The sequence below is a fragment of the Hermetia illucens genome, chromosome 3 (genome assembly GCF_905115235.1).
Source record: "Hermetia illucens chromosome 3, iHerIll2.2.curated.20191125, whole genome shotgun sequence".
In the NCBI taxonomy this organism is placed as follows: Eukaryota; Metazoa; Arthropoda; class Insecta; order Diptera; family Stratiomyidae; genus Hermetia; species Hermetia illucens.
The window spans coordinates 87,107,834-87,131,751 of record NC_051851.1 but is presented as its reverse complement, the minus strand read 5'-3'; the positions used below and the strand labels follow the sequence as shown (position 1 = coordinate 87,131,751).

The window sequence follows — 23,918 nt, the reverse complement described above, 5'->3', positions numbered from 1 at the left end:
TTGAGGCTCTGAAGATGTTCCTTTGACATCCTTTTCCTTCCTTTGATGAATGTTTGGGTATCCGAAAGTTCTGTTCCAAGTGGGTTCGCAATCGACCAAAAGCGATTGTTGGCGTTGGCAATTATGAGCAGTTTCCTTAATAAAAACCGATTTTATGCAGCGATATGCGACAATGGGCGAAACATGGCTCCAGTATTTCACCTCAGAATCAAAACGATCGTCACCTCATTGGAATGCACGTGGTGAACTGACTCCAAAGCCTACAAAGACGCAACAGTCGGCTGGCAAGGCTATGGCATCAGTACTTTGGGATGTACATGTGATGTGATATGATATTCATCGACTATCTTACATAGCATTATTGGAGCATTTGAAGGATGAAATCGCGGAAAGACGACACAATTTGAAGAAAAAGAAAGTGCTGTTTCTTCAAGGCAATGCACCGTGTCACAAATCAATGAAAACGATGACAAAATTGCATGAATTTTGCTACGAAATACGTCCGCATCCCCTATATTCTCCAGATCCGCTGGGGACCAGCGACTTCTCCTGCTCTCAGATCTCAAGAGAATGGACGCTGTTAGAAAAATTTGTGATTTGCACCGTGGAATCGACTCTTCGATTTTGACTCAAAGGTGTTATAAGGTATGAATTTCCCCAGACTTAGAGGTCCAATTTTATATAGGAAATTGATGGGAACGCGCATGAAAGACCCCAAAGTACGAGTAGAGAATAATTAGGCCTAGAGGAATTTGACCTTAGAGAGGTTTCACGGTATTTTGAACGTCCAGGCAAATTTTGGACTGATATCCTATGAATACGATTACTTTAGCTAACTCAAAACGAGTTCAGAGGTCATGAATAACAGCTGTCAAGGGATTAGGAGTTTTCGAGGAAGGGAAAGCGAAGGCGGACAGTCAATCAGATTTCATTAAAATTTCATTGACTAATCATTGAAAAGTTTTAGGACGGATAATACCCGCGTAGCCTGGTGGTTACATCCATTGCACAAATTCTTGAAACCAATTTAACTTCATTTAAAGCGTAACGAATTTTATTGGGCAAAAGTACGGGGGCGTATTCAAGTGGTATTCCTCAAACCGAATTTCGGCGATTTGGACTCATTAGCTGCCATTTAAGCAATTGCCTCACGACTTTTACCAAGCATCTGACAATGTTTACTTTAGTTTGGCGTACATGACTGATCCTATATGTGCATGGAGGCAAGTGTTTGTACATTTCGGAGCTGATAGTCCCCCAGCACATATTTGCAAATTTCGATTAGCCGAGGCAGCCGAGCAGCGATAAGATCTGGCAACCTGGCCTGTCCCGTGTTGAACCTCCAACAGAAACAACAAAATCCACCGAAAGGCTACTCGCACTAGCGCACTCCGCACTACATCGCAACCTTCACAACATCGCGAGCTAGCAAGCCCGCAAAGCGGCCCGGACGGATGGAATGGACGGCATTTTTCCACATATCTTTGAAATTGCACAGCACAGCGGCAAAGAGCATTTTATAGCGGAGATCTCTGGCCGTCGCCGCCGCCACCGCTCGCACTCTCCCCGCGCAGCGATCGTTACAACAGATTGATTTTGTGGCCGCCGTCCAGCGTGCATTTTTGCTACATAGCGACGAACGCAACGGAGCGCTTTCCCCGTTGGCGGCTCGCCGTCCAAAACTCGAAAATCATTTTTCATTACAGCACAGACAAAAAACTCCCCTGCAGCGGTAGCGAGCGTATCGAAAAAATATTCTTTTCGGGGTCGAAATCTTTCTCTGCATGATAAACAAATTCCAAGCTGACAGCCAGCGAGACGTGTGCCTCATTAGCGCTGTGGCAAGTTCACGAGTCGCTGGGCGAAAAGACTTGCAAATATTCCGGCGGATGGATCCGAGACGGCCGAGCTCGCGAAATTCTTCCGCAGGCTGCACAAGCGAGTGACGAAGGAAAGAAATATGAGGCAGGCTGGCGAGGAGGGAAACTCTGAACTTACCGTCGTCCGCAACGTCGGAGCCGCAGATCCCAGAGTCTATTTTTGGGAATTCCTCAAAGCGTGTGGTGGCTGGCTTGAGATTTCGAACCCAAGGCTTCAGGCGGCGATCAAGTAGTAATCCACAGGGTAGGTGACTTCGGTGTCCCGCGTACGGGCCACTGGTGCGAATGCTTTTATTAACGATGGCGATGACCTCGCAAATTTATTCACGGCGCCCGACACTTCAGGCTCTTCTGGGGGAGCGTGGCTTGGTTCCACTAAATATGGGTTTCACTTTCTTCACGTTTCGAAAAGGCCACTTTGGGTTTGTTTTCAACGCGAATCGCGGTTCGTTTTTTACCAGCAGAAGGACACCTTCATTGCTCTATCACTGGGCAATTGAATTCAATTCACAACAATTTTTGGCCGCGGAAAATCCACTTTGGAACGACTGGATGGCATCCAAACATAATACCAGGTCGGGGACAGCTCGAAATTGCACAATTCTCGAACGAGACTGATCCGTCTGTGTCGTTTTGCTCGCTGGCTTGCACTCAGATTGGACGTCGACTCGATTTTTGACACTCAACACACCAAAGTGGTTCCTTGCACTCTCAAATCACCAGGCCCCCAACACAAACTAATCCCTTGACCCGAAGAGTTTTGGAATTGTTGGCAAACACCAAACGCGGGTGATCGAACAATCGCATGGGAAAATTCGCGTGAATCTGGCAAAATGTAATAAGAAACTTGTCGTCGAATTGGATCTGCACACACGCACGAAAGACACAGAGCAGCGCGACAATGTGCGACTTCCAGATCAACGCGCGGCTTGAGCTCCTCTGGAAGCTGATAGGAATAATGTCTTCCTTGCTATTTGAGCAGTTCAACGTCGAAAATCGCGATGGGATATCTCAATTCACGCGAAGACAACAAAGAGAGGCACGAACGCAAGTTGGCAAGCGACAAGCAGCCATATTGGAATTGAATTGAAATTTGTCTCAAATTCGCTCGGCACGGCGACATTCCAACGATACTCGCGTCAAGTGCGAGTGCGAAAGTTTCTATCAGCTGTCATGTCATTCAAATAAATTATAATGAAATCTGAGGAATTGTATCTTAGTTTATTATATCAGCCAAGATTGCCCAGAATTACATGCTATCATGCTAGGAAAGAAGGAACTCCTTTTAACAACCGAACAAGGAGAAAATACACAAATAAAGAGACGGCACACATCTGGCATTACCATGATCTTTGAATTTAAAACTTCGCCCGAAATTTGATCGCCGGACAATGCTTATTGGGATTCGTCCCTACATTTTGTAGCACTGCGCGCCTATGTCTTCGCTGTCATTTCTTTTAGAACTGTTCGTTCTTGGCATTTCTACTGTCAAACTTCTGCAACTAACCTCAATTACCGATTGGGAACGGACCGTGTTGATTTGGACACATTACATTCGTCCGGCAAATCAACACAGAATATTTATTAGAAATGGGGAAAGTAATGTCTGTGATGATGCGTAAAGCAAATCGCTTCAACGTGGAAAACCGTGCACATCGGCTCCTTGACAAAGAAAAACGAGATATTGCTCCCAAGTTCGAATCGAATTTGAGGGACATGGAACGAGTGTTAAAAGGTAAATCAATAACAGAAAACTTTGCTTGGAGATTTCACACATTACACGAATATGTGACTCATTATTCTACTTTGCAGAGGAACCTGATTACATTGAGAAACAATCGCGCAAGGACACTGGACTTGACAATCGATTGAAACAAGTTTATGTAACATCAAAAGACACCTTTGTAAGATTAACCTATTCGCACTTGTGGTTGGAAATTTGACTAAAATGTGAAATTTGTTTAGATTGATCTCGAGAAACGACAGGCGGAAAATCCGAATCGACCGCTCCCGCTGGATAGGGCTGTGGTGCAAGATTTCGAGTATGGTTTCATGGAACCAAGCAGGGTGACGCCCGGTCGGTGCACACTGAGGCAGGCGATGCAGTTCATAACGGACCACAATAGCGATCCCGAGAAGTGGACAAGGCAGAAAATTGCGGAAGAATATAAGCTAAAAGAGGAGAATGTAGGTGAGTTGGTCTACGGTAGATCGATGATAAGGGCGCCAGAATACTTGAGTGCATTCCGTCGCGAGATAACCTGTGTAGGATCTGGTTTTACGCTCCCACACTGCACTGTTGGCTTGTTTATATCCTACCACAGCCCCTAGCCCCGTTCTGCAGAGGTCGTCTTATCCTTTTTAATGCAAAATGTTCAGAGGGAGTCGAATTGATGGGCAAACACTTTCGTAAACGGCAGCTTAAAGAGATAGTGAGCTCAATGCTGGTCACATAGCCTCCTAGAGTGCGGCTCTCCTTCAGAATTTGTACAGATCTGAAGCGGGTCAGATGGTCTTCGTCGATTGCGCCATTTTGCCCGATCAAAGACATGATCTGAATGGAGTCATGAGGCTCTCAGTTCATCAGCCAGCGTATAAGGTAATCGTTGTTTTGGCCCATCTTTTGGCCGCTTCTCATCAGCTTCGATGTTCACACCAATCTTAGCAAGTGAGTTCTCGTCCGCGCGAATAACATGGCCACACCACAAAGACTCCTCTTTCGCAATTTTTCCGCGATCGGTGCAACCCCATATCAAAAGCGGATGTCCTCATTTCGGATGTGACCATGGCGTGTTACGCCACTGGTCCAACGCAAAATCTTCGTCTCTATTGCCATTTTATCATTTTAAAAAAAGGGATAAAAACTTCAATATCATCATCAACGGCGCAACAACCGGCATCCGGTCTAGGGGTGCCTTAATAAAGAACTCCAGACACCCCGGTTTTGCGCCAAGGTCCACCAATTCGATATTCCTAAAAGCTGTCTGGCGTCCTGACCTACGCCATCGCTCCATCGCAGGCAGGGTCTGCCTCGTCTTCTTTTTCTACCATAGATATTGCCTTATAGACTTTCCGGGCTGGATCATCCTCATCCATACGGATTAAGTGACCCGCCAACCCAACCTGTTGAGCCGGATTTTATCCACTACCAGATGGTCGTGGTATCGCTCATAGATTTCGTCGTTATGCAGGCTACAGAATCGTCCATCCTCATGTAAGGTGCCAAAAATTCTTCGGAGGATTCTTCTCTCGAACGCGGCCAAGAATTCGCAATTTTTCTTGCTAAGAACCCAAGTCTCCAAGAAATTATATATGAGGACTGGCAAGATCATAGCCTTGTACAGTAAGAGCTTTAACCCTATGGTGAGACATTTCGAGCGAAATAGTCTTTGTAAGCTGAAATAGGCTCTGTTGGCTGCCAAAAACCGTGCGCGGATTTCATCGTCATAGCTATTATCGCTTGTAATTTGCGACCCTAGATAGGAGAAATTTTCAATGGTTTCAAAGTTGTAGTCTCCTCTTTTCATTGTTTTTGTTTGACCAGTGCGATTCGATGTTGTTCGCTCTTTTGGTTTTGGTGCTGACGTTGCCACCATGTACTTCGTCTTGCCTTTAATGTGTAGCCCAAGATCTCGCGCCAATTACCGCCTGCTCGATCTGGATGAAGGCAGTTTGTACGTCTCGGGTAGTTCTTCCAATGGTGTCGATATCGCCAGCATAGGCCAGTAGTTGGGTGGACTTGAAGAGGATGGTGCCTCTTGCATTTACATCAGCATCGCGAATCACTTTCTCCGGGGCCAGGTTGAAGAGGACACATGATAGGGCATCCCCTTGTTTTAGACCGTTGTTGATGTTGAATGGTCTCGAGAGTGATCCTGCTGCTTTTATCTGGCCTCACACATTGGTCAGGGTCAGCCTAGTCAGTCTTATCAATTTCGTCGGGATACCGAATTCTCTCATGGCCGTGTACAGTTTTACCCTGGTTATATTGCCATAGGCGGCTTTAAAGTCGATAAACAGATGGTGCAACTGTTGTCCATATTCCAACAGTTTTTCCATCGCTTGCCGCACAGAGAAAATCTGATCTGTTACTAATTTGCCTGGAGTGAAGCCCCTTTGGTATGGGCCAATGATGTTCTGGGTGTATGGAGCTATCTGGCCTAGCAAGCGGCGTTCAATCAGCACGTGATCAATTTGGTTGAAAGTAGTCCCGTATGATGGCCCACGTATGTTTGTGGACCGCTTTCCGCGCAAACCAGGTACTTCCAATAACCATTTCGTGCGATACGGCTAACTGAATAATACGCAGTCCGTTATCATTGGTATCCCTATGTAAGATATGAGAACCGACGTATCGCCCGAATACGGTCTCTGTCCCTTCTTGACTGTTGAAATATCCAAGTATGATTTTAATATCATACTTCGAGGGTCCACTCAACTGCCTCGTAGAAGGTATCCTTCTCCGACTCTGCAGTCTCCTCTGTAGGGGCATGGACGTTTATGAGGCTTATATTTCTAAACTTGCCTCGCAAACGCAGAATGCATAGCCTTTCGCTTATATTTTCAAAGCCGATAACAGCAGGTTTCATTTTTTGGCTGACTAAGAAACCTACTCCGAGCACATGGTTTACTGGATGGTCGCTATAATATATGATGTAGCGGCTCTTCTCCAGGAAACCGGTCCCTGTCCATCGCATCCCTTGCAACGCTGTTACATCAGCCTGATATTGAGACAGGGTATCGGCTAGCTACTCAGCAGCATTCGGTTTGTATAGGGAGCGCACGTTCCATGAGAAAATGCGTAAATCATTAATCCATTGTCGTTGCCGGGTTCGTCGTTGTAAGATCCATCCTGTCCGATGCTCCTTCCGTGGCGTCGTAACATCGATTTTCCGTGTAGGGCTGTCAACCCTACCGAACCTCCAACTTGGAGGACCAGTTGGTACATTTTGTCCCGTTTTTAGGCGCGGGAGACCCGCCTTCATTCTTCTCCGTCTGCAGTTTTTCATGAAGAAAGAACTCTCAGCGATCACCACGCGGACGTGGAGATAGGGTTTGGTAGTAGAGCTGTTGGTGTTGTTTCAGCAGGCTAAAAACTCGCATCCTAAAAATTTGCAAATTTTGAAAGTTTCTCACTACTGCGCCATCACCAGCACCTCGGATAGGAACTGATCTCACAGGCGCGACCTTTGGCTATATAAAACGGTTAAGGGTTAGTTTCCGGAAGGTACAACCGTGTCGAGGTCTCTTAGAATGCTCTATTTCTCCAACTTGAGCGAAAATTCTGGCGATATAAACTGGACATTCTAGACCTAAGCGAAGCGAGTTGATAGCCCTCTGTTGTGTGTTTGGGGTGGGAGAGAAGCATTGCCTCTGAACACTTAGACCGTAGTGGCTCAGTGTACTGAACTCCCCTGCCTAACGAAATGTCCCAGATAAGTGTGAAGCTACTTGCTGCAACTTTAGCACGTCAGCACCAAAGATCTAAAGTTTGATGCGTCCGTAGGCAAGACATTAACATAGAAAATGCTCCGTAGAATCCAGTTCCTCATTAGAGAAGAAACACGTATCATCTTGTACAATTCCTATTCTGAACATATGTCCAGGTAGTGAATTACGGCCTATCAGGCCACATACTTCTGTAAATCTTCCTGCTTTTCCCACTTCTCGTTTTTACTCAAGATGTAGACGCCTGCTCCAAAACCCTGTTCTGTTTTTGATTTGATTGATGTATCCCGCCGCGCATTCCTGTGGAATTTCCTCTCTCTACGTTTCCGGGAAACTTCATAACTTCTACCAAACATATGTCTGGAGACTCAAGAATCAGAAGGCATTGTAAGAACTGGATCCAGTTCCGCCAGTAACTCGTCGCTATGTAACCCTCATTTCAGTTGTTTCTATTGATCTGAGCAAATTAACCTATGAGCTGCCTTCATAGCATTACTGTGAATATGGATGCCGGTAACACCCAGACACGCTGTTCTTTATAGTGTGGCTAGTTTACAGTGAAGCCTTTTTGTCTCACCACCACACCAGGGATGAATATGCATCCTCTATTTTTAAAGCCAAAAAATGAAGAGCAGATTCACAGGACTCTGGTAAGCATGTTAGTTTTCATGTAGTGGGTGTGATTTTAGACCCTCCCCAAGAATGAAACGCTCTACTATGCAGACCACGGTAACCTTCTGCGGATGGTATGCAGTTGTCCGTTGACGTTTGAATCCCAGCAGCTTTCCAAGCTCCGAGAAGAGAGTAGATTCAAATTGCATTCCATGATGATGACGGCGGGAACACCAAACCGCGGAATCCACTCTCGACAGAGGGCGTCAGTACATGACTGTGCTGTTATGTCCTTCAGAGGTATTGCATCATGCCACCGCGTAAATCGATCAATGATCGTAAAGCATTACTTGCAGCCGTGCGAGTCTCGCGTGTCTAGCGATTTTACACATTTGGCATGCGATGCACTCTTTGGCCCAAGAGTTCACGTCCTTGTTAATGGACGGCCAGAAATATTTGCTAAAGATTAATCGATTCATTGTCCGAATGCCAGGATGCGGAAGATTGTGAACTAAGTGAAATATATACTTCCTTACGAAAAGCGGAATATAAGGCCTAAAGAGATCTCGCAGTCGATAGAGAAATATGAGCTGAAAATAGGGAACACCGTGAACTTGTGTTTGGAGTCCGATTGCGAGCTCTAAAGAGCTGTGTCGAAAAATCGACTTCGGCTAGGATGTTGATTTCGGAGATCTGAGAGCTGACTGGGTTTGTGGTCGCCAAGCATTAAATCTGTCAGCAAGTGATTCAGCTTGGCTGTCTCACTTACCGACAGATGTCTGATAAACTGGTCCTTTAGGCGGGCGTAGGAGCACGTCGGCGACGAGTGCAACGGCTTCCTCTTCCAGGCTGATCAAAGCGTGGTTGAATTTTGTGGCATCCGTTTATTGGAATTGCAACTATCTTAACGCCAACAGAAAAAAACTGCTTTCTGACGGTTTTGTTCGTCAGGACAGGGACAAACACGTCAAAGGTTGTCTCACTTCTTCACAGTGACGTAAAGCGGCTATAAGATCCACACACTACACTTAGTAAGTAGTTCCTCAAAATTCAAAATCGGTTCTTAACAAAACTAACACCAAGTTAAAGCCATTCCACTCCAATGCTCTTTCTTTTGTTACTGTATGGAAGTCCATGTTATTCAAAAGTTTCAAGCTTCGTGTGCACATTTTGATTTTATTAGCTTTCAGGATTTCGACTATTTCGATTCGCCGTCCATCCTGTTTCTTGTTAGTGAATTAGTTATTTGGTTTCCCAATCTGTAGTGTCCGCGGCTTCACCGCAGATGCATAATTTCGTTCGTCTTTGTCCTGCGTCGAGCTGATGAGAAGGTTCATTTTGTTGTACGTATGTAGTTTCTTTAGCACCTTGAAATTTAACAAATTCCCAGTTCCCATTTCGACAGCATGTCACACTAAAAGCATTAAAGTATTTCAAATATTAATCAATAAATGATGGAATTTGTATCGTGAATTAACGCCGGATAATCAGACGGCAAAAACGTCAAAAAACGTGAGACCACGAGCTGTGTCTTGTCGATCTACAAAGAAAATTATGTGCGGCTGTTCTTCTCTCCTGTAGATTGCGATTGTCGTCCTTAGATTTGTCTACGTTTTGTCACCATTATTCGGCTCCGAGGAAGGTGGAACACAAAATGTTTAAATCTAGCCGTAATTGTAACACTATGGGGGGGAGATGAATGGGTTTCTTTTAGTTTATTATGCTCTTTGAATTTATTATCTTTTACTTACATTTTATTTCTAAGTAATTAAACTCGGACGATTTTACTTACTTCAAAGGAATAGAGGGAGGAAAATCCTTCGTTGAGCGATTTATGCACAATACCTGTACTTGACAATATTATAGAAACCATAGCGATCCTCTCGTGACGCCGAATTCCTTTGATGTTCGGAGCCAGTTGCTTACAGTTCACCTTTTTCACGTATTTCTGTTCAATGTTACTATTATGGTTGATAAAAATATGAATAATATACGCGAAACGACCGATCTTGTCAACTAGCAGCACATCCGGTTTGTTATGTGCAATATGGCGATTAGTAAAGTAAAGATTAGTAAAACTCGCTGGTCCCATACTCGCCCTAAACGGAATCATCGAGTAATGCCCGCGGTTCATATCGGCAAACCCGACATGCTCTCGTGATCCCTCCGAGAGAGATACGCTAGCCCACGCTTGTGTGCAAGGTTTTGACCAAAACAGTGCAGTTGAGGTGGTCCATACAGTCTGCACGACATCCGCTCTTTCATTATGAGCTTCTACAAGCCCTCCGCCTCCGCAAAGAGCTCTCCACCACCTAGCCACATGTTCGACAGCATATAGATCCGCAAATGTCTGCGACTTGGTTACCGCGTATTGCCTTCGACTTCCATTCATCTATCCGCTCTTGGTCTGGCTTCATCTCACTCGGAGGATTGGAAGATCGACCCTTCAAGTTAAGTGTAATTAGTACGTAATCTGCTTGACAAAAAGGCGCATTTAAGCGACCTGCCCGATCTCTGTTGCAGGAATAAGCGTGTAGCTAGTCGACTTGGCAGTGTGCTAAACATTTTCCAGATCAGTCTTCCTCCACGGTAATATTCCGAATGTGTATGCCAGTGAAGTGATAGCGAATACATTGCGCTTATTTTATTCTTCCTGATTAGATGCAATATCAGCACCAGCGTTGCACGTCCCATAGATTCGGACAGAGAGCATCCTTCAAATTACCCACTCGAGCATGGGTTCCTTTCAGAATTCCTATGAACTTGTAAAGCTCTGTCTCGGTCATAGCGTAGACTTGAAGATCATTAATGTTATGTCCTGCATGCGGCTCATAATGGCCTGGATTCGACATTTGTAAACGAAATTCCATTCGAGTCACACGGTTGAACATGTCTACTAGTCGCAACTGTCGTGTACAGCAAGATCAATGGCTTGTACAGTAAGCTTTGACCATTCGGTGCTGTTGTTGCTTTCGTTTTTAGTTTTGACATTGCTGCCATGTATTTTGTCTTCTTCTTCGATGGCGCTACAGCCCAAATCGAGCTTTGGCCTTCCGGATGCATCGTCTCCAATTATCTCGATCCAAAGACCGCGTCCTCCAGTTAGCAAATCTTAAATTTGATCTGCAATATGTGTCCACTGAGTCCTCCCAACGTTTCCTTGTCTTACGTTTTGGTCGGCTACTGGTCCACTTGTTCTAAATTATATTTGACCATTACAATGTTCTGCATACTAGTAGCCGCTTTTCGAGTTTGTGTTATGTATTTCGTTTTGACTCTTTGCGTCATTTCACTCGCCGCTGGTCGAACACTTCCTCCGCACGAAGCATCGGTCGAACAAAAATAACCAGTTTCACCTATTTATCTATTCGAGCACCAAGTTAAAGAGGATGGGGGCGAGACCATATCCTTGCTCAAGTCCTGAGCTTTTTATCAGTTCATTTTGGAGGTTTACCTGGCCTCCGTTTTTAATAATTGTGGCTTTCACTAGTCGCACCTGCTTCGGTGGGATTTTCAGCTCGATCATTGTTCTGTATAGGACATTATGATTTACATTAACGTACGCCCGACACAAATCAACGAACAGTTGGTGCACATCGATGTCATATTCCCCTAACTGCGAGTATCTGGTCCATGGTCGATCGTTCGGATCTGAAGCCACCTTGGTATTCCCCGATGGTATTGTCTGTATGCTCTCTCAAATGACAGGTACTCATGTTAAGCCACCAGGACTTAACTGCCAAAGCTACTGGAGTCGACGAAGCAATCAAACGAATGAAATCGGGGAAAGGAACAGGACTTGACGACATCACATCTGAGCTCTAGAAAGCGAAGAGATGAAACCCAATATTGTGGCTCAGTGATTTCTTTAATGCAGTTATTGAGGAAGATAGAACACCATCGATGACCGGCAAGAAAGCACCACCATTCCAATATGGGAAAAGGAAGTTACTCCAGCAGAATGTTCAAATTATCGTCCGACTCGATTGATGTCCGATACCATGAACATTTTTGAACCTATTTTATCTAGATGGCTGGCTGGCTTAGCTTGTTGGGGTGTTGGGTTATACCGCGTCAACAACACCTACGTGCCATCGATCGCGGTTATATGAAATGTCCTTCAGCTCCCCCCACGACTTACCGAGACGTTGTCACTCTTCTTCTACTGTTCTGCACCAAGTGTCCTTAGTTGACTCACTCGCCGACTTCCCAAGACGTTCCCACTCCTCTTCTGCTGTTCTGAACCAAGTGCCCTTGGGTGCCCCACTCGTCGGGCATCTTAGGAAAATGGATTGCACTGCATGGCATAGCCCGCAATGCAATTGTCGCCCCTCCTTAATGTGTGACCTTTTCACTGTCACTTCCGTCTTCCGATCACAGTGCATACGAGTGACAAGCCTATACACCGACCAAGTTCTCTGTTTGTAATTGTGGCCAGCGTATTCCGATGATACGACGCAGACAGGGGCCAACGCAAGCTTGGAGCTTTTCACTTTTCATATGCTACTCCCAGAAAGAACACTGGCATAGAACAGTCTCAACTTAATCTTCGTGTTGAGGTAACTGCATTTCAGAAAACCAGCCTTCTTTCTTCTTTGATGCGTTCTAGGATTATTTGAACTATTATCTTTGCGACTCCGATTGTCGCACTCAAAACGGGGCCCTTTATTTGGGATCTTGATGATCATCCACTTCTTCCACTCTCTGGGAAAGGTCTCGGATTCCGAAGATTTCCGTAAGAGCTGAAGCAGCAGATCTGCAGCAGCTGCGGGGGGGAACGATAAATAAGTCTGTGGGGAGACCAGCCTTTACTCCGTTTGAGTGCCGAAATGATTTCTCTTCTGCTTGGAGCAACAGTCCGTATCCCCATGTGAACGCATTCTTGACATCGTTCAAATAAGAGTGAAAAGTTTATCAAGAACTGCATATACTCATGGAGAAACACCGTGAGAAGCATTGCCCTCTTGCAATTCAGGATCTAGAGAAGGCATTTAACCGTGTACCACACGAACTCATCTGGTATGCTCTGCGGCAAACCCTAATATCAGAAGAACTCGTGCCCTGAGTGAAATTGCTCTATATATATAAAACACAATGAACGGCGCCGCGATAACGGAGACGAATATATTGTTATGTTATGTTGAACTAATAACGTAATACATCCGAAATGAGGATATCCGCAATCGATATGGGGTTGCGTCGACCGTAGAAAATTTGTGATATAGGCGCCTTCGATGGTATTCTCACGTAATTCGCGCTAACGAGAATTCACTTGCCAAGATTGGCGTCAGCATCGAAGACGATGGAAAGCGACTAAAAGTACTCACTGTACGCAAGGGGATTCGAATTTCGCACCTTTCTACAAAAGTTCCTATCAATGGGGGTAATGCTTTCTGAGAAATTTGGTGTGAGAAACAGATGGGCAGTAAACCAATTTTAATAACGTTTTGTTTCCCATGAAATCTTAAAAAGATGATAATGGTGTCATCGTGGCGAAAGAGCTTTAAATAAAAGGAGCAGAGATCTGCTGAAAAATACTCTTTTCCAAAACAAGAAATTTAATCTGAACGGGCTAGTTAATAAAGATGATGAGGATGTGAATCGGAATTGTAGTGAACTCAGTGGAGAATTAGTCATGATTTCGCCATATCTGCTATCTGATGAGAAAATCATTCCACACAGTTTCCCCCTTCTCCCGAATTTCTTCTCAATCGGAATGGCCGACTAACTAAAACGAATAATAATACAATAAGCAAATAGGAACAAAATATTTTGTTAAATTGTTGGAGGCACTGCTGTGTGGAGCCGCTTAGTGGATGTCGTTACATCGGCTCCCGGAGAGCAGCCAGGCCATCTCGGCATGTGCGGAGTCGGGATCTTTGTAGGTCTAATCTACGAGGTGCATGCGCACCCCGTGGTCATTAAATGTCGCGGGAGGCTACGAACTAAACTGCCGAGCTTCAGCAGACGGTGGGAAGTCTCGCGGCTACTGTTTCTAAGCTAGCGGCAACAGTAGGAGCTTTGCGTTCGAGATGTGGGCCCTCAACTTATTCGCGTTTCGCCAACCGAAATGGGAGATCAGGTAGCCGCACGTCGGGGACCTCAACGAATCCTACAATTTGCCGGTATGCCGACAAAACAAAGAAGTGTACCAGCCCGTGTTCATGTAATCAAAAAACTGAACTCGTTGGACACAGATGTCTCAGTTCTCCCGGTATCGCGGGATCACAAATTGATCCCGCAACAACTCAAACTAGCGGCGGCAAACTTCTCAACCATACGCACTTACGGCTACAGGTAGGTAGACGTAAGTCGGGAACTTCAACGAACGGTTTAATTGCGTTTTGTTGTAGCGGACATCATCAGTCCCACATTAGGCGCAGACTTTCTAGGCCACTACGGATTGTTAGTGGATCTGCAGAATAGGTCTCTTATAGACCACAGCAACCACGCTCAAGTCTTCAGGAAAGCTCGCCACCTGCTCTACTGTCAGTCTTTCTATAACTTTTGAAGAAGTAGGCGACTCTCGCATTCACCTTCAAAAATACAGCAATATAACTACCGAAAGTAGTCTCTTGCAATAAGCTAAGCATGATATGTACTACTGGCTTTATATCTTCTCAAAGGTGCGTCCATTGTCACCCTAGAAGCTCACATACTGACATACTTTTAAAGCGGGGTATTTGCAGACCAGCAAATAGCTGTTGGTCTTCACCACTACTTTCTTGCCCAAAGCCGAACAACAACATGCGATCCTCAACGCCTGCTTGCTGGGAGCCGTCCAGGTATTTGAGCTATTGAGCTTCTTTTCCAAGAAATTGAATACAGCTCAACAACCGCGTACATGGCAATCCCTAGAAGGCAGACCGTTCACCGTGTTCACGGAACACAAGCCTCTTACCTTCGCTTTTAAGTAGAAGCCCGAAAAGCGTCCCCTCGCCAATTTCGGCACCTAAACTAAGCCAGTTTACTTTGGACATCCAGCCCGTGTCTGGCAAGGGCCATGCAGTTGCAGACGTTTTGCCACGTCATCGCCATCGCCTAGGCGCAGAAGGATGACGCAGAGTTTCAGCGATATTTCCAAATACAAATTTCGGGAGTTCCCCCTTTTCGGCTCAACCTCCGAAGTACACTAGGCCTAAGCCACATATTCCAGCCAGGTTTCGCAAGGAGGTATTCCTTGCAGTACACGATTTTCTGCATGCAGGCATTCAGACAACGAATCGATTGGTCACAAGCAAATATTTCTGGCCCTCAATAAATAAGGATGTTAATTCCTGGGCCAGAAAATGCATCACGTGCCAGAAGTTTAAGGTCAACAAGCATGTACAGAAAAAGGTAGGCTCATTCCCTCGGTCTACAAAGGGTTTTCATATGGCTACAAGTGTTACCTCACAATCGTCGATAGGTTCACGCAGCAGCCTGAAACAATACCTCTGGCTGACATTTCCACACAATCGTGTTACGAGGCCCTTTGTCCCTACGCTTTGAAGTTCCAGCCGAAATCATTTTTGAGCAAGAAACGCAGTTCGAGTCTAGTCTGTTATCGGAGTTAAGTAAACTCCTGGGCTTAAAACACCATCGGACGACTGCGTACCGCCCGCAATCCAATGGGATGCTGGGAACGCTGACATTGGACACTGAAAACCGCTATAATGGTACACGATGACTGTTCGTTCTACTTGAACTACATACAGCCCATCGTGAAGATTTTGCCGTCAGTTCCGCCGAGCTAATATATGGGGAGAATTTGCGACCCCTAGCGATCCTGTGTTCGATACCGGGTCAGCCCTTTCCACCATTGCGCTTTTGTTTTTGCTCCGCGACGCCGTGGCCAAATTAAAATCAGCCCCGCCATCCCGTCATTCATCGAAGAAAGCTAACGCCCCCAGGAATTTGAACGTCTGCGCACAGGTCTTGGTTCGCGTGGATGCTTCCCGGAAATCCTTGCAAACACCATACGAGGACCCATGTAAAGTATTAAACAGAGGGAAGCATTTCCTGAGACTCGAAGCCGACACAGGCCCAAGAATGTCTCCGTGTCCAGGTTAAAGCCTTTTACCCCCGGGGCTGAAGTCTCGGGGAAGAAAAGTGCACGGTGTGTGAGATTCAATGTAAATTGGCGGGCCAGGAGTAGGGTTTTGTCGCTGAGTCCCAGTATCAACTGGGCGTGGGGTAGTGTGAAACCGTTTAGCAAAGGTTCATTTAAGCTCTACACCAAAATAGCGCAACTCACACGCTTGAATGGTTCGTCTACCTGTTGGTAGCAGGCCGGCAAAGCAACTAGTCAGAAACAGTCTACCGTGAACCGAAAAAACTACAAAAAATGTACAATCAAACTTAATGCAGTTTTTGATAATATTTTGGTTTAGCTTAACCAATACTAATCAAACTAATGACTATTAACGAATTAGTCAAAAAATTACTTAATAAACTTCAATTTAAAACCCTTTTTGGAAATTGTTTGCCGTAATTCATTGAACAATTTTGCAACGCACTGTAGATTTAGCAACTCGCAAACTCTAACATCCCTGGCGGCCACAAGTAATGCGCCAAACATGCAAGGTACACGGAGAATCGAAAAAGAACCCACTCAACTCCCCACTACCGATTAAAAATTAAGTAGACCTCCAAATATCACATCACTTCCACAGTAAAAGTGAAATTTTTCTATAGACATTTTGCCTCCCCACGCAACGGAAGAGGCCAACTGGTTTAAAGGTCTTCACGCATAAGCCAAACAGATCAAAATGCGACTCGTGGAAGACAAAGAAAGATAGAAGGAATCCTAGATCTAACCTGGCTCACAACTTAAAAATACTTCAAAGCATAAATTACATCGCTTGAATTCTGGATTGACTTGATGGTGGAAAGGGGGAAAAAGATTCTGACCCTCTTGTGATATCAATCACTCAATGTTTTTATATTTCTTGGGGTGGGTGCCAAAAGGTTTGCTATCCTGTAGGTGTGGTAAGCACCCCTATAATCGTATTAAAAAAAGCATCGACATTTTGAAAAGGGACTTCAAAAAAGGCGCATCGAGTTACAAGGCCATTGAGGAATGAAATTATTTTTTACGGAAAGAATGCGTTTTCAATAGTTAAGTCTATTATTTATTGACCCAGCGTTTTTCGTATTTTATTTCTTTCAGGAAAAATTTTGGACTATTTCCGTTCGTTTCAAATCTACATTCCCGACAAGCACAAACGGGAGAACATCCTTAGGGTGCAGCCGAGAAGCAATAAATCCCTACCGCTTAGCGACTCCTCCGACAGTGATAAAAAGCAGTAACCAGTCAGTAGTCACAAAAGCCTTCCAATTAGAAATGAAACTAGCGAAATATTTGCCTTTTGTAAATAAATTATGTATTAAAAGTAAGCATAAAACAACGTTGTTTCCTTTGTGAAGGACACCCCTTTGACACTTTATCAGCATTTTATATTAGTTTTGTTTCCGCAAAATTCGAGGAGTCACAAATTGCCGAGTCTAAATTTGTTTCCTATTCTACACTAGCGACTGCGCTACACGACAATATTAGGTGGGCAGAAGTACATATTCAGGCACTTGTCTTCTGAAACGGAGACAACTTTATCATTGTCGAAACTGTACTTCACGCCCCACACTTGGTCTTTATGTTCGGCAAACGTGTACATGCACTTTCGTTCTGCAAAGTCCCAGATTTTCACAGTTTTGTCACTGGAAGACGATGTAAAATGCTTGCCATCGGGAGAAAAAGATACGCAGAGTACCCAGGAGGCGTGTCCTGATAGCGTCCCAGCAACATCAGAGTGAGCACTGGAATGTGATTAGAAGAAAATGATATCACTAGTTCCGAATATGGCAAGGAAATACTTTGTACTCACACATCATACAGCTTCATGTGTCCATCGTCCGAGGCTGTGAGCAGCATTTGCGAGTCCGGCGAGAAACATAAACTTCGCACAGACATAGCATGGCCCTCCAGGGTTTGCGCCACTTTTCCGGCTGCGACATCAAAAATGTTAATAATTCCATCTATCGCGCCGCTAGCGATATATTTTCCATCGGGACTCTATAAAACATGTTTAGAATTATTGACAGAAGTCACTTTGATTGTGAAGCCACTTACGTAGGCTATACTCAATGTAAACTTTCCATTTTGAGGGTCGAGCACCTGCTCCGCTTTGCCGGTTTCCACACTGTACATAGAAATCTTCCCGTCGTGGGAGCCGGAGATTACATATTTGTCACAAGGTGAGAACGCCACTGTCCAGAGATCCACAGGACCCAACGCGATTTGGTTTTCCAACTGCCCCGTATTCGCATTCCAAAAACAGAGCCCAGAATCGAGCGAACTGCTGGCGATTTCTAAACAAGGACAACAAAGTGGTTACAATATGGTACGTTTTGGGTTAGCCCCTCAACTTACTGCTTCCGTCTGAACTCACTGCAACCGATACAACGCCCAACGAGTGCCCCGTGAGCTGGTGCTTCAAACTCAGCGTATTGTCCTCCTTAACATCCCAAATTTTTACTAAATCGTCCAATCCACCGGTCACTATGAAGTCCCTGGTCTCTGGTGTGTTCTGTGAATGCATTGAATCGCGGCTCGCATCGGGGTCGGCTTCTTCGCTGTCCTTATTATTTGTCGTGGTTGTGCGGCCCCATGTGCACGACCAAATGCACTCTTCATGGGCTTGCTCCTGTCTATGTAGCAACGAAAACTGAACATCCGGGCAAAAGCCGGAGTGAGGTTATAACCTGTGCATTATTCGATGCCGAATTTTGTAGCTGGGTTCCTTACCATTTTCTACTATGATTTGTCTTATTTTTGGCTTGTTGCAATGTAGCAATACTTTCCTGAAATCAGCTAATTCCTTCAAAAAGTCGACGTTAAAGTTGTAAACAATCGGAGCGACTAATAGTTTAGGCCAATCAGGTCGTTGACAGTGAGGTGTCAAAATTCGATGACGCGATGTCTGCGACTTTAAACATTGCGAGTATCGAAATTACACTGTCGAAAGTCTTAAATGTTGCGCAACAATTTTATGTTCGATATTCTAACAGTTGTTTTAATTCCCAGGAAATTTCTTCTAAATCACACACAATCTTTTATACAATAAATTTTCTGAAATATAGAAAAGCATCTAATGGGCGATAGCATAGATTCCCGAAAATGTGAGTTATTACTCACAATGGAGCACAAAACCCGAGATACATTTGCTGAACCAACGTTAACTGCTCTATTACCAAACTTCATTTCCACCCGCGCGTGCTGATCGTTGCGAATTTCTTATTAATAAAATACTGAAGATGGAGAAGCTAGAAAAGGAGCCTCGGATTGGATGGGTTGCACAACAACGGACTTAGCGACGAAAACAGATAAATGATTTGCGTAGGAGCTGCTAAGCAGGGACGGGTTCCCTCAAGAAAAGCAACTACACTATATTAGAGCGACCATTCAGCGAACTGGGGAAAAACGGAAAAAGGATGAGGTGCTTGAAGGAGACTTTAACGGCTTTTGTTTCCAACCTAGAGTTCATGTTTTCTCTGGAAATCCGGGATCTTGACTGCCTCACAGAAAAGGTCGAAGTGGAGGAGGCGATAAAGTGTGAATGTCCAGAGCTAACCAATACCCGGGTAGGTATCACCTCTGTAAATGCTCGAGGCCAAAAGCTCGCCGTAGTGGAAGTCCCCGAGTAATATGCGGGGAAATTTCTTAGCAGCGGGAGAATCAAAATCGGATGGGTTGTATGCAGGGTGCGAATGCGGATAGTTCCCATCAAGTGCTATAGGTGTCTGGACTATGAACACACGTCAGCAGCTTGCAAGGGACCGGACAAGAGGATAGCATGCCGGAGATGCGGCCAAGTGGGTCATCAAGCGAAGACCTGCAATGAAAGCGAGAGTTGCGTTCCTTGCAGGGATCGTGGCGCGTCTGGTGAGAGCGTCGCACACACGGCGGGCTCAGGGTGGAATTAAAAAGGGCATGATCCGCATATTACAAATTAGCATGCACCGGAGTACAACCGCTCACCAGTTGCTAGCACAGTTCGCTGCGGAAGTAAATGCTGATCTAGTGCTAATTAGCGACCAATACCGAAACAAGGACCCGTCCTCGTGGCATCTCGATTTACCGGGCACCGCTCCCATCTGGGTTCGAGACGACATTCGACTTCGTGTTCTTGCCGAAGGCCGAGGAAACGGGTTTGTCTGGATCCGGTGTTTAGGGATAACGTTTTTTAGCGTTTACCTGACGCCGAACGAGACGATGTCGGAATTTCGGCGCCGGCTTGACGCTCTGGAGGACGCCATTTCGAGCACGGAGGGACGAATCCTGGTAGGCGGTGATTTTAATGCCAGGGCGCTTGAATGGGGCATGCCTCAGTCAGACTCCAGAGGGAAACGGTTTCGGCGCCCAGGCTGTGAAGGAAGCATTCCTGACATCACTTTTGCATCGGAATCTCTGGCATCATCAATGGACGGGTGGCGTGTCCTAGAAAACTTCTCGGCAAGAGATCACCAGTACATCGCGTTCAAAGTGGTTGATGCTACTTGGCGGCGAGCACCAACGCGACGCTCCCCCTGCCTGTGGACTGTCGTGAGGGTGAACATCGGGAAGTTCGTCGAAGCTCTTGGATCAGGCAGGGCCACGCTAGAGGATCACAGCCGACACCATCGTAAATTCAGTAATGAACCTGATAACGACGGCGTGTGAGGCTCCCATGCCCCAGAGGGGCCCCAGGCGCGACCAGCCTTCTATGTACTGGTGGACGGCAGAAATTGCCCACCTACGGAGGGAGTATCATAAGCTCCGTAGTTTGCACGCCAACAAGGACACATGCGCCATAAAAGCGCAGTATAGATCAACAGAAAGGAGACCCCCGCAGCGCTATAAATAAAAGCAAAGCTCGCGGCTGTCAGAACCTTGTCAACGAGGTGAATGAGGACCCATGGGGAGTTGGCTATAAGCTTGTCACCCGGAAAATCGAGGCTCTGCAGAGGCCCTGCATACTAAGTATAGACCAGATGAACCGCATTGTGCGGGCATTGTTCACCAAACATCCTGTATGGGTTGATGTCAATAGCGCGGAAAGCGTCGAGAATTACCCCCTTTTCACAATGAGAGAGCTCGAAGAAGCGGTTCTCACTATGAAAAAACAAGAAGGTGCCAGGTCCTGATGGCATTCCGGTGGAAGTTTACAGACTGGTGTTCCGCAAACGGTCAGAATTGCTGCTTGAGGCGTTCAACGCTTGCTGGAAGGAGGGCATTTTTCCTTGTCGCTGGAAAGTGGCCAGACTCGCGCTGACCAGCAAGGGTAAAGGAGACCCGGAGCTCCCGTCTGCATACCGACTGCTGTGTATGCTTGACACGGCCTTGACACTCGCTGAAGCGATCTGCGCTGCCGGGGACTTATCCAGAGATCCACGGTAGATGCTATTATGAAGGTTGAAGATGCTGTTCATCTAGCCGAGGCACACAGCCACCGATCTCGACGGTTAGTGCTCCTCTTAATGGTTGATGTCAGAAATGCCTTCAATTCCGTAAGATGGACAGATATGCTAGGCACATTAGAAAACTCATTTTACGTGCCAAGCTATCTTTTGCGGATATTAAGGGATTATCTGAAAGACCGCTCCCTGCTCTATGAGACGCTAGAGGGCCAAAGGAGAATGGAAATCACGTCAGGAGTAGCACAGGAATCCATCCTAGGGCCGGACCTCTAGAACGCTTCCTATGATAGTCTGCTGAGACTCGATATGCCCGAAGAGTCGCACATGGTCGGTTGTGCAGACGAGGTTGCGACACTTGTTGCCGGACGCACTGTTCAACAGGCGCAAAGCAGACTTGGCATATTGATGCAACAGGTGAACGGATGGATGACTGCTCACGGTTTCAGCCTTGCGCTGGAAAAAACCAAAGTAGCCATCTTGACCAGAAGGAGAATCCTCACCCTGCGTCCCATATCGATCGGCAAGTCAAAACCAGTGGTTAAATACCTCGACTCGAAGATCTGCTTCTTCGAGCAAATCAAAGCAGCAGCGGACAGGGCTGCAGCTGGAGCCGCGGCCTTGAGTCGGCTAATGGCGAATGTTGGGAGCCCTATATCTACTATGAGACGTCTCCTTTATGGAAGCAACGCAGTCGGTTCTGCTCTATGGCGCGGAGGTATGGGCTGATGCCCTTGACAAGGAAGTGCATCATTAGTGCATTGCTCAAGTGCAGAGGCGGAGATCTTTGCGAGTGATGTCTGCTTATCGCACTGTCTCCGAACCGGCTGTGATGGTGATCGCGGGAGTGATCCCCGTTGCCCTCCTTGCCAAGTAACGCAAAGTTATCTACCTCCATAAGGGCGAAAACTTAGGAGAGGTGGTTGCCCGTGAAGAACGTCAACGCACCCTTACCGAGTGGCAACTTTCTTGGCAAAATGAGCCAAGGAGCAGATGGATTGCGCGGCCCATCGACAATTTAGACCCGTGGTTGAACCGAATGCACGGTAAGATTGATTAGTCTTACCTGCACATGATTGGGAAGGCGCTATCTCCTGATTGTGTGTTCTACAATGGAGTGGTGGACGACGCTGAACACACCTTTTTCTCTTGCGAGAGGTGGGACGGCTTTCGTCATCAGCTTTATGCAGACAAAGGGGAGCTGCCTCCAGACAACATTGTCAAAGAGATGCTGAAGAGCGTTGGCAGCTGGAATCGTATTGTGCATTATATTTGGGCTCTTCTTATTGCGAAGAAGATTGAACTTGACCGGCGGAGGGATCAGACGGTAAGGGGTTCCCTGAACTGACAACTCCCTTCCTCCCCTCTCTTCCCGTTGGTAATAGGAATTCCCTGACTTGAAGGCTCTCAAACCCGGGAGGGCTAGCCCGAAGTAATGTGTCAAACGGTTCCAGGCTACTTCTGTGATGAAAGGGAGGTGTTTAGTTGGTAGTGCGACAGCGTATTTTTGCGGCAGTCTAACACCCTGTTCGTAAACGCATTCATCTACCCTACTCCCAAACAAATAGCGACAATTCAGTAAACCATATATTCGGAGTAGGTTTTCTGGCCGCCAAAAGAATAAAGCCTACTTTTATCAGCTATATATAAACGAACGGCAATCCACTCTGCGCTTAGGCTCATTAACTTTAACCTACAACGGAAACTGCAAAGACGGGGAAGGACACCTTCTACGAGACAGTGGAACGAACCCTCGAAGACTATCCCAAGTATGATATTCAAATCATACTTTTATATTTCAGCATTTAAGTAGCTAAGTATACGTTGGCTCGAATAGCTTCCATGAAAACACCAATGATAACGGACTGCGGATTATCTAATTAGCAATGTCACACGAAATAGTCGTTAGAAGTACCACAGACAAGTGTAAGTACCACGTTCCTCCAGACGGGACCACTTTTACCCAAATTGACCACATGATAATTGAACGTCGCTATTCCCCCTGACAATCAGGTGGGAATGATTATTGCAGGCATCCATAATAAGGATGATAATTTCTCCTATCTAGGGTCGAAAATCACAACCGATAACATCATCATCATCAACGGCGCAACAACCGGTATCCGGTCTAAGCCTGCCTTAATAAGGAACTCCAGACATCCCGGTTTTGCGCCGAGGTCCACCAATTCGATATCCCTAAAAGCTGTCTGGCGTCCTGGCCCACGCCATCGCTCCATCCTAGGCAGGGTCTGCCTCGTCTTCTTTTTCTACCATAGATATTGCCCTTATAGACTTTCCGGGTGGGATCATCCTCATCCATACGGATTAAGTGACCCGCCCACCGTAACCTATTGAGCCGGATTTTATCCACAACCGGACGGTCATGGTATCGCTCATAGATTTCGTCATTGTGTAGGCTACGGAATCGTCCATCCTCATGTAGGGGGCCAAAAATTCTTCGGAGGATTCTTCTCTCGAACGCGGCCAAGAGTTCGCAATTTTTCTTGCTAAGAACCCAAGTTTCCGAGGAATACATGAGGACTGGCA

The 23,918-nt window shown here is 45.9% G+C and overlaps 3 protein-coding genes across 5 annotated transcripts in view; 1 reads left to right on the top strand and 2 right to left on the bottom strand.

Annotated features, from left to right (window-relative positions):
* LOC119650571 (serine/threonine-protein kinase Warts) overlaps positions 1-3,084 on the bottom strand; it is a 127,852-nt gene extending 124,768 nt beyond the window's left edge. For 2 of the 3 annotated variants that reach the window (XR_005249334.1, XM_038053387.1), the window contains exon 1: positions 1,999-3,083. The gene's annotated coding sequence lies outside the window, so the exon portion shown is untranslated. Of the gene's footprint in view, positions 1-1,998 lie in introns of all 3 variants that reach the window. The other variant, XM_038053388.1, reaches the window with a different exon arrangement.
* A 270-nt stretch (positions 3,085-3,354) lies between these two features.
* LOC119652647 (protein NDUFAF4 homolog) lies at positions 3,355-17,342 on the top strand. The gene is made up of 4 exons (XM_038056896.1): positions 3,355-3,615; positions 3,693-3,784; positions 3,846-4,071; positions 17,092-17,342. The coding sequence occupies exons 1-4, from the start codon at positions 3,471-3,473 to the stop codon at positions 17,229-17,231; spliced, it is 603 nt and encodes a 200-aa protein (XP_037912824.1). The 5' UTR covers positions 3,355-3,470; the 3' UTR covers positions 17,232-17,342.
* Positions 17,316-18,873, bottom strand: LOC119652646 (WD repeat-containing protein 61). Its single transcript, XM_038056894.1, has 5 exons — positions 18,724-18,873; positions 18,349-18,643; positions 18,049-18,287; positions 17,804-17,991; positions 17,316-17,735 (listed from the first exon to the last, which is right to left on the bottom strand). Exons 1-5 carry the CDS (start codon positions 18,724-18,726, stop codon positions 17,462-17,464), a joined length of 999 nt encoding a protein of 332 aa, XP_037912822.1. The 5' UTR covers positions 18,727-18,873; the 3' UTR covers positions 17,316-17,461.
* Positions 18,874-23,918: the final 5,045 nt, after the last annotated feature.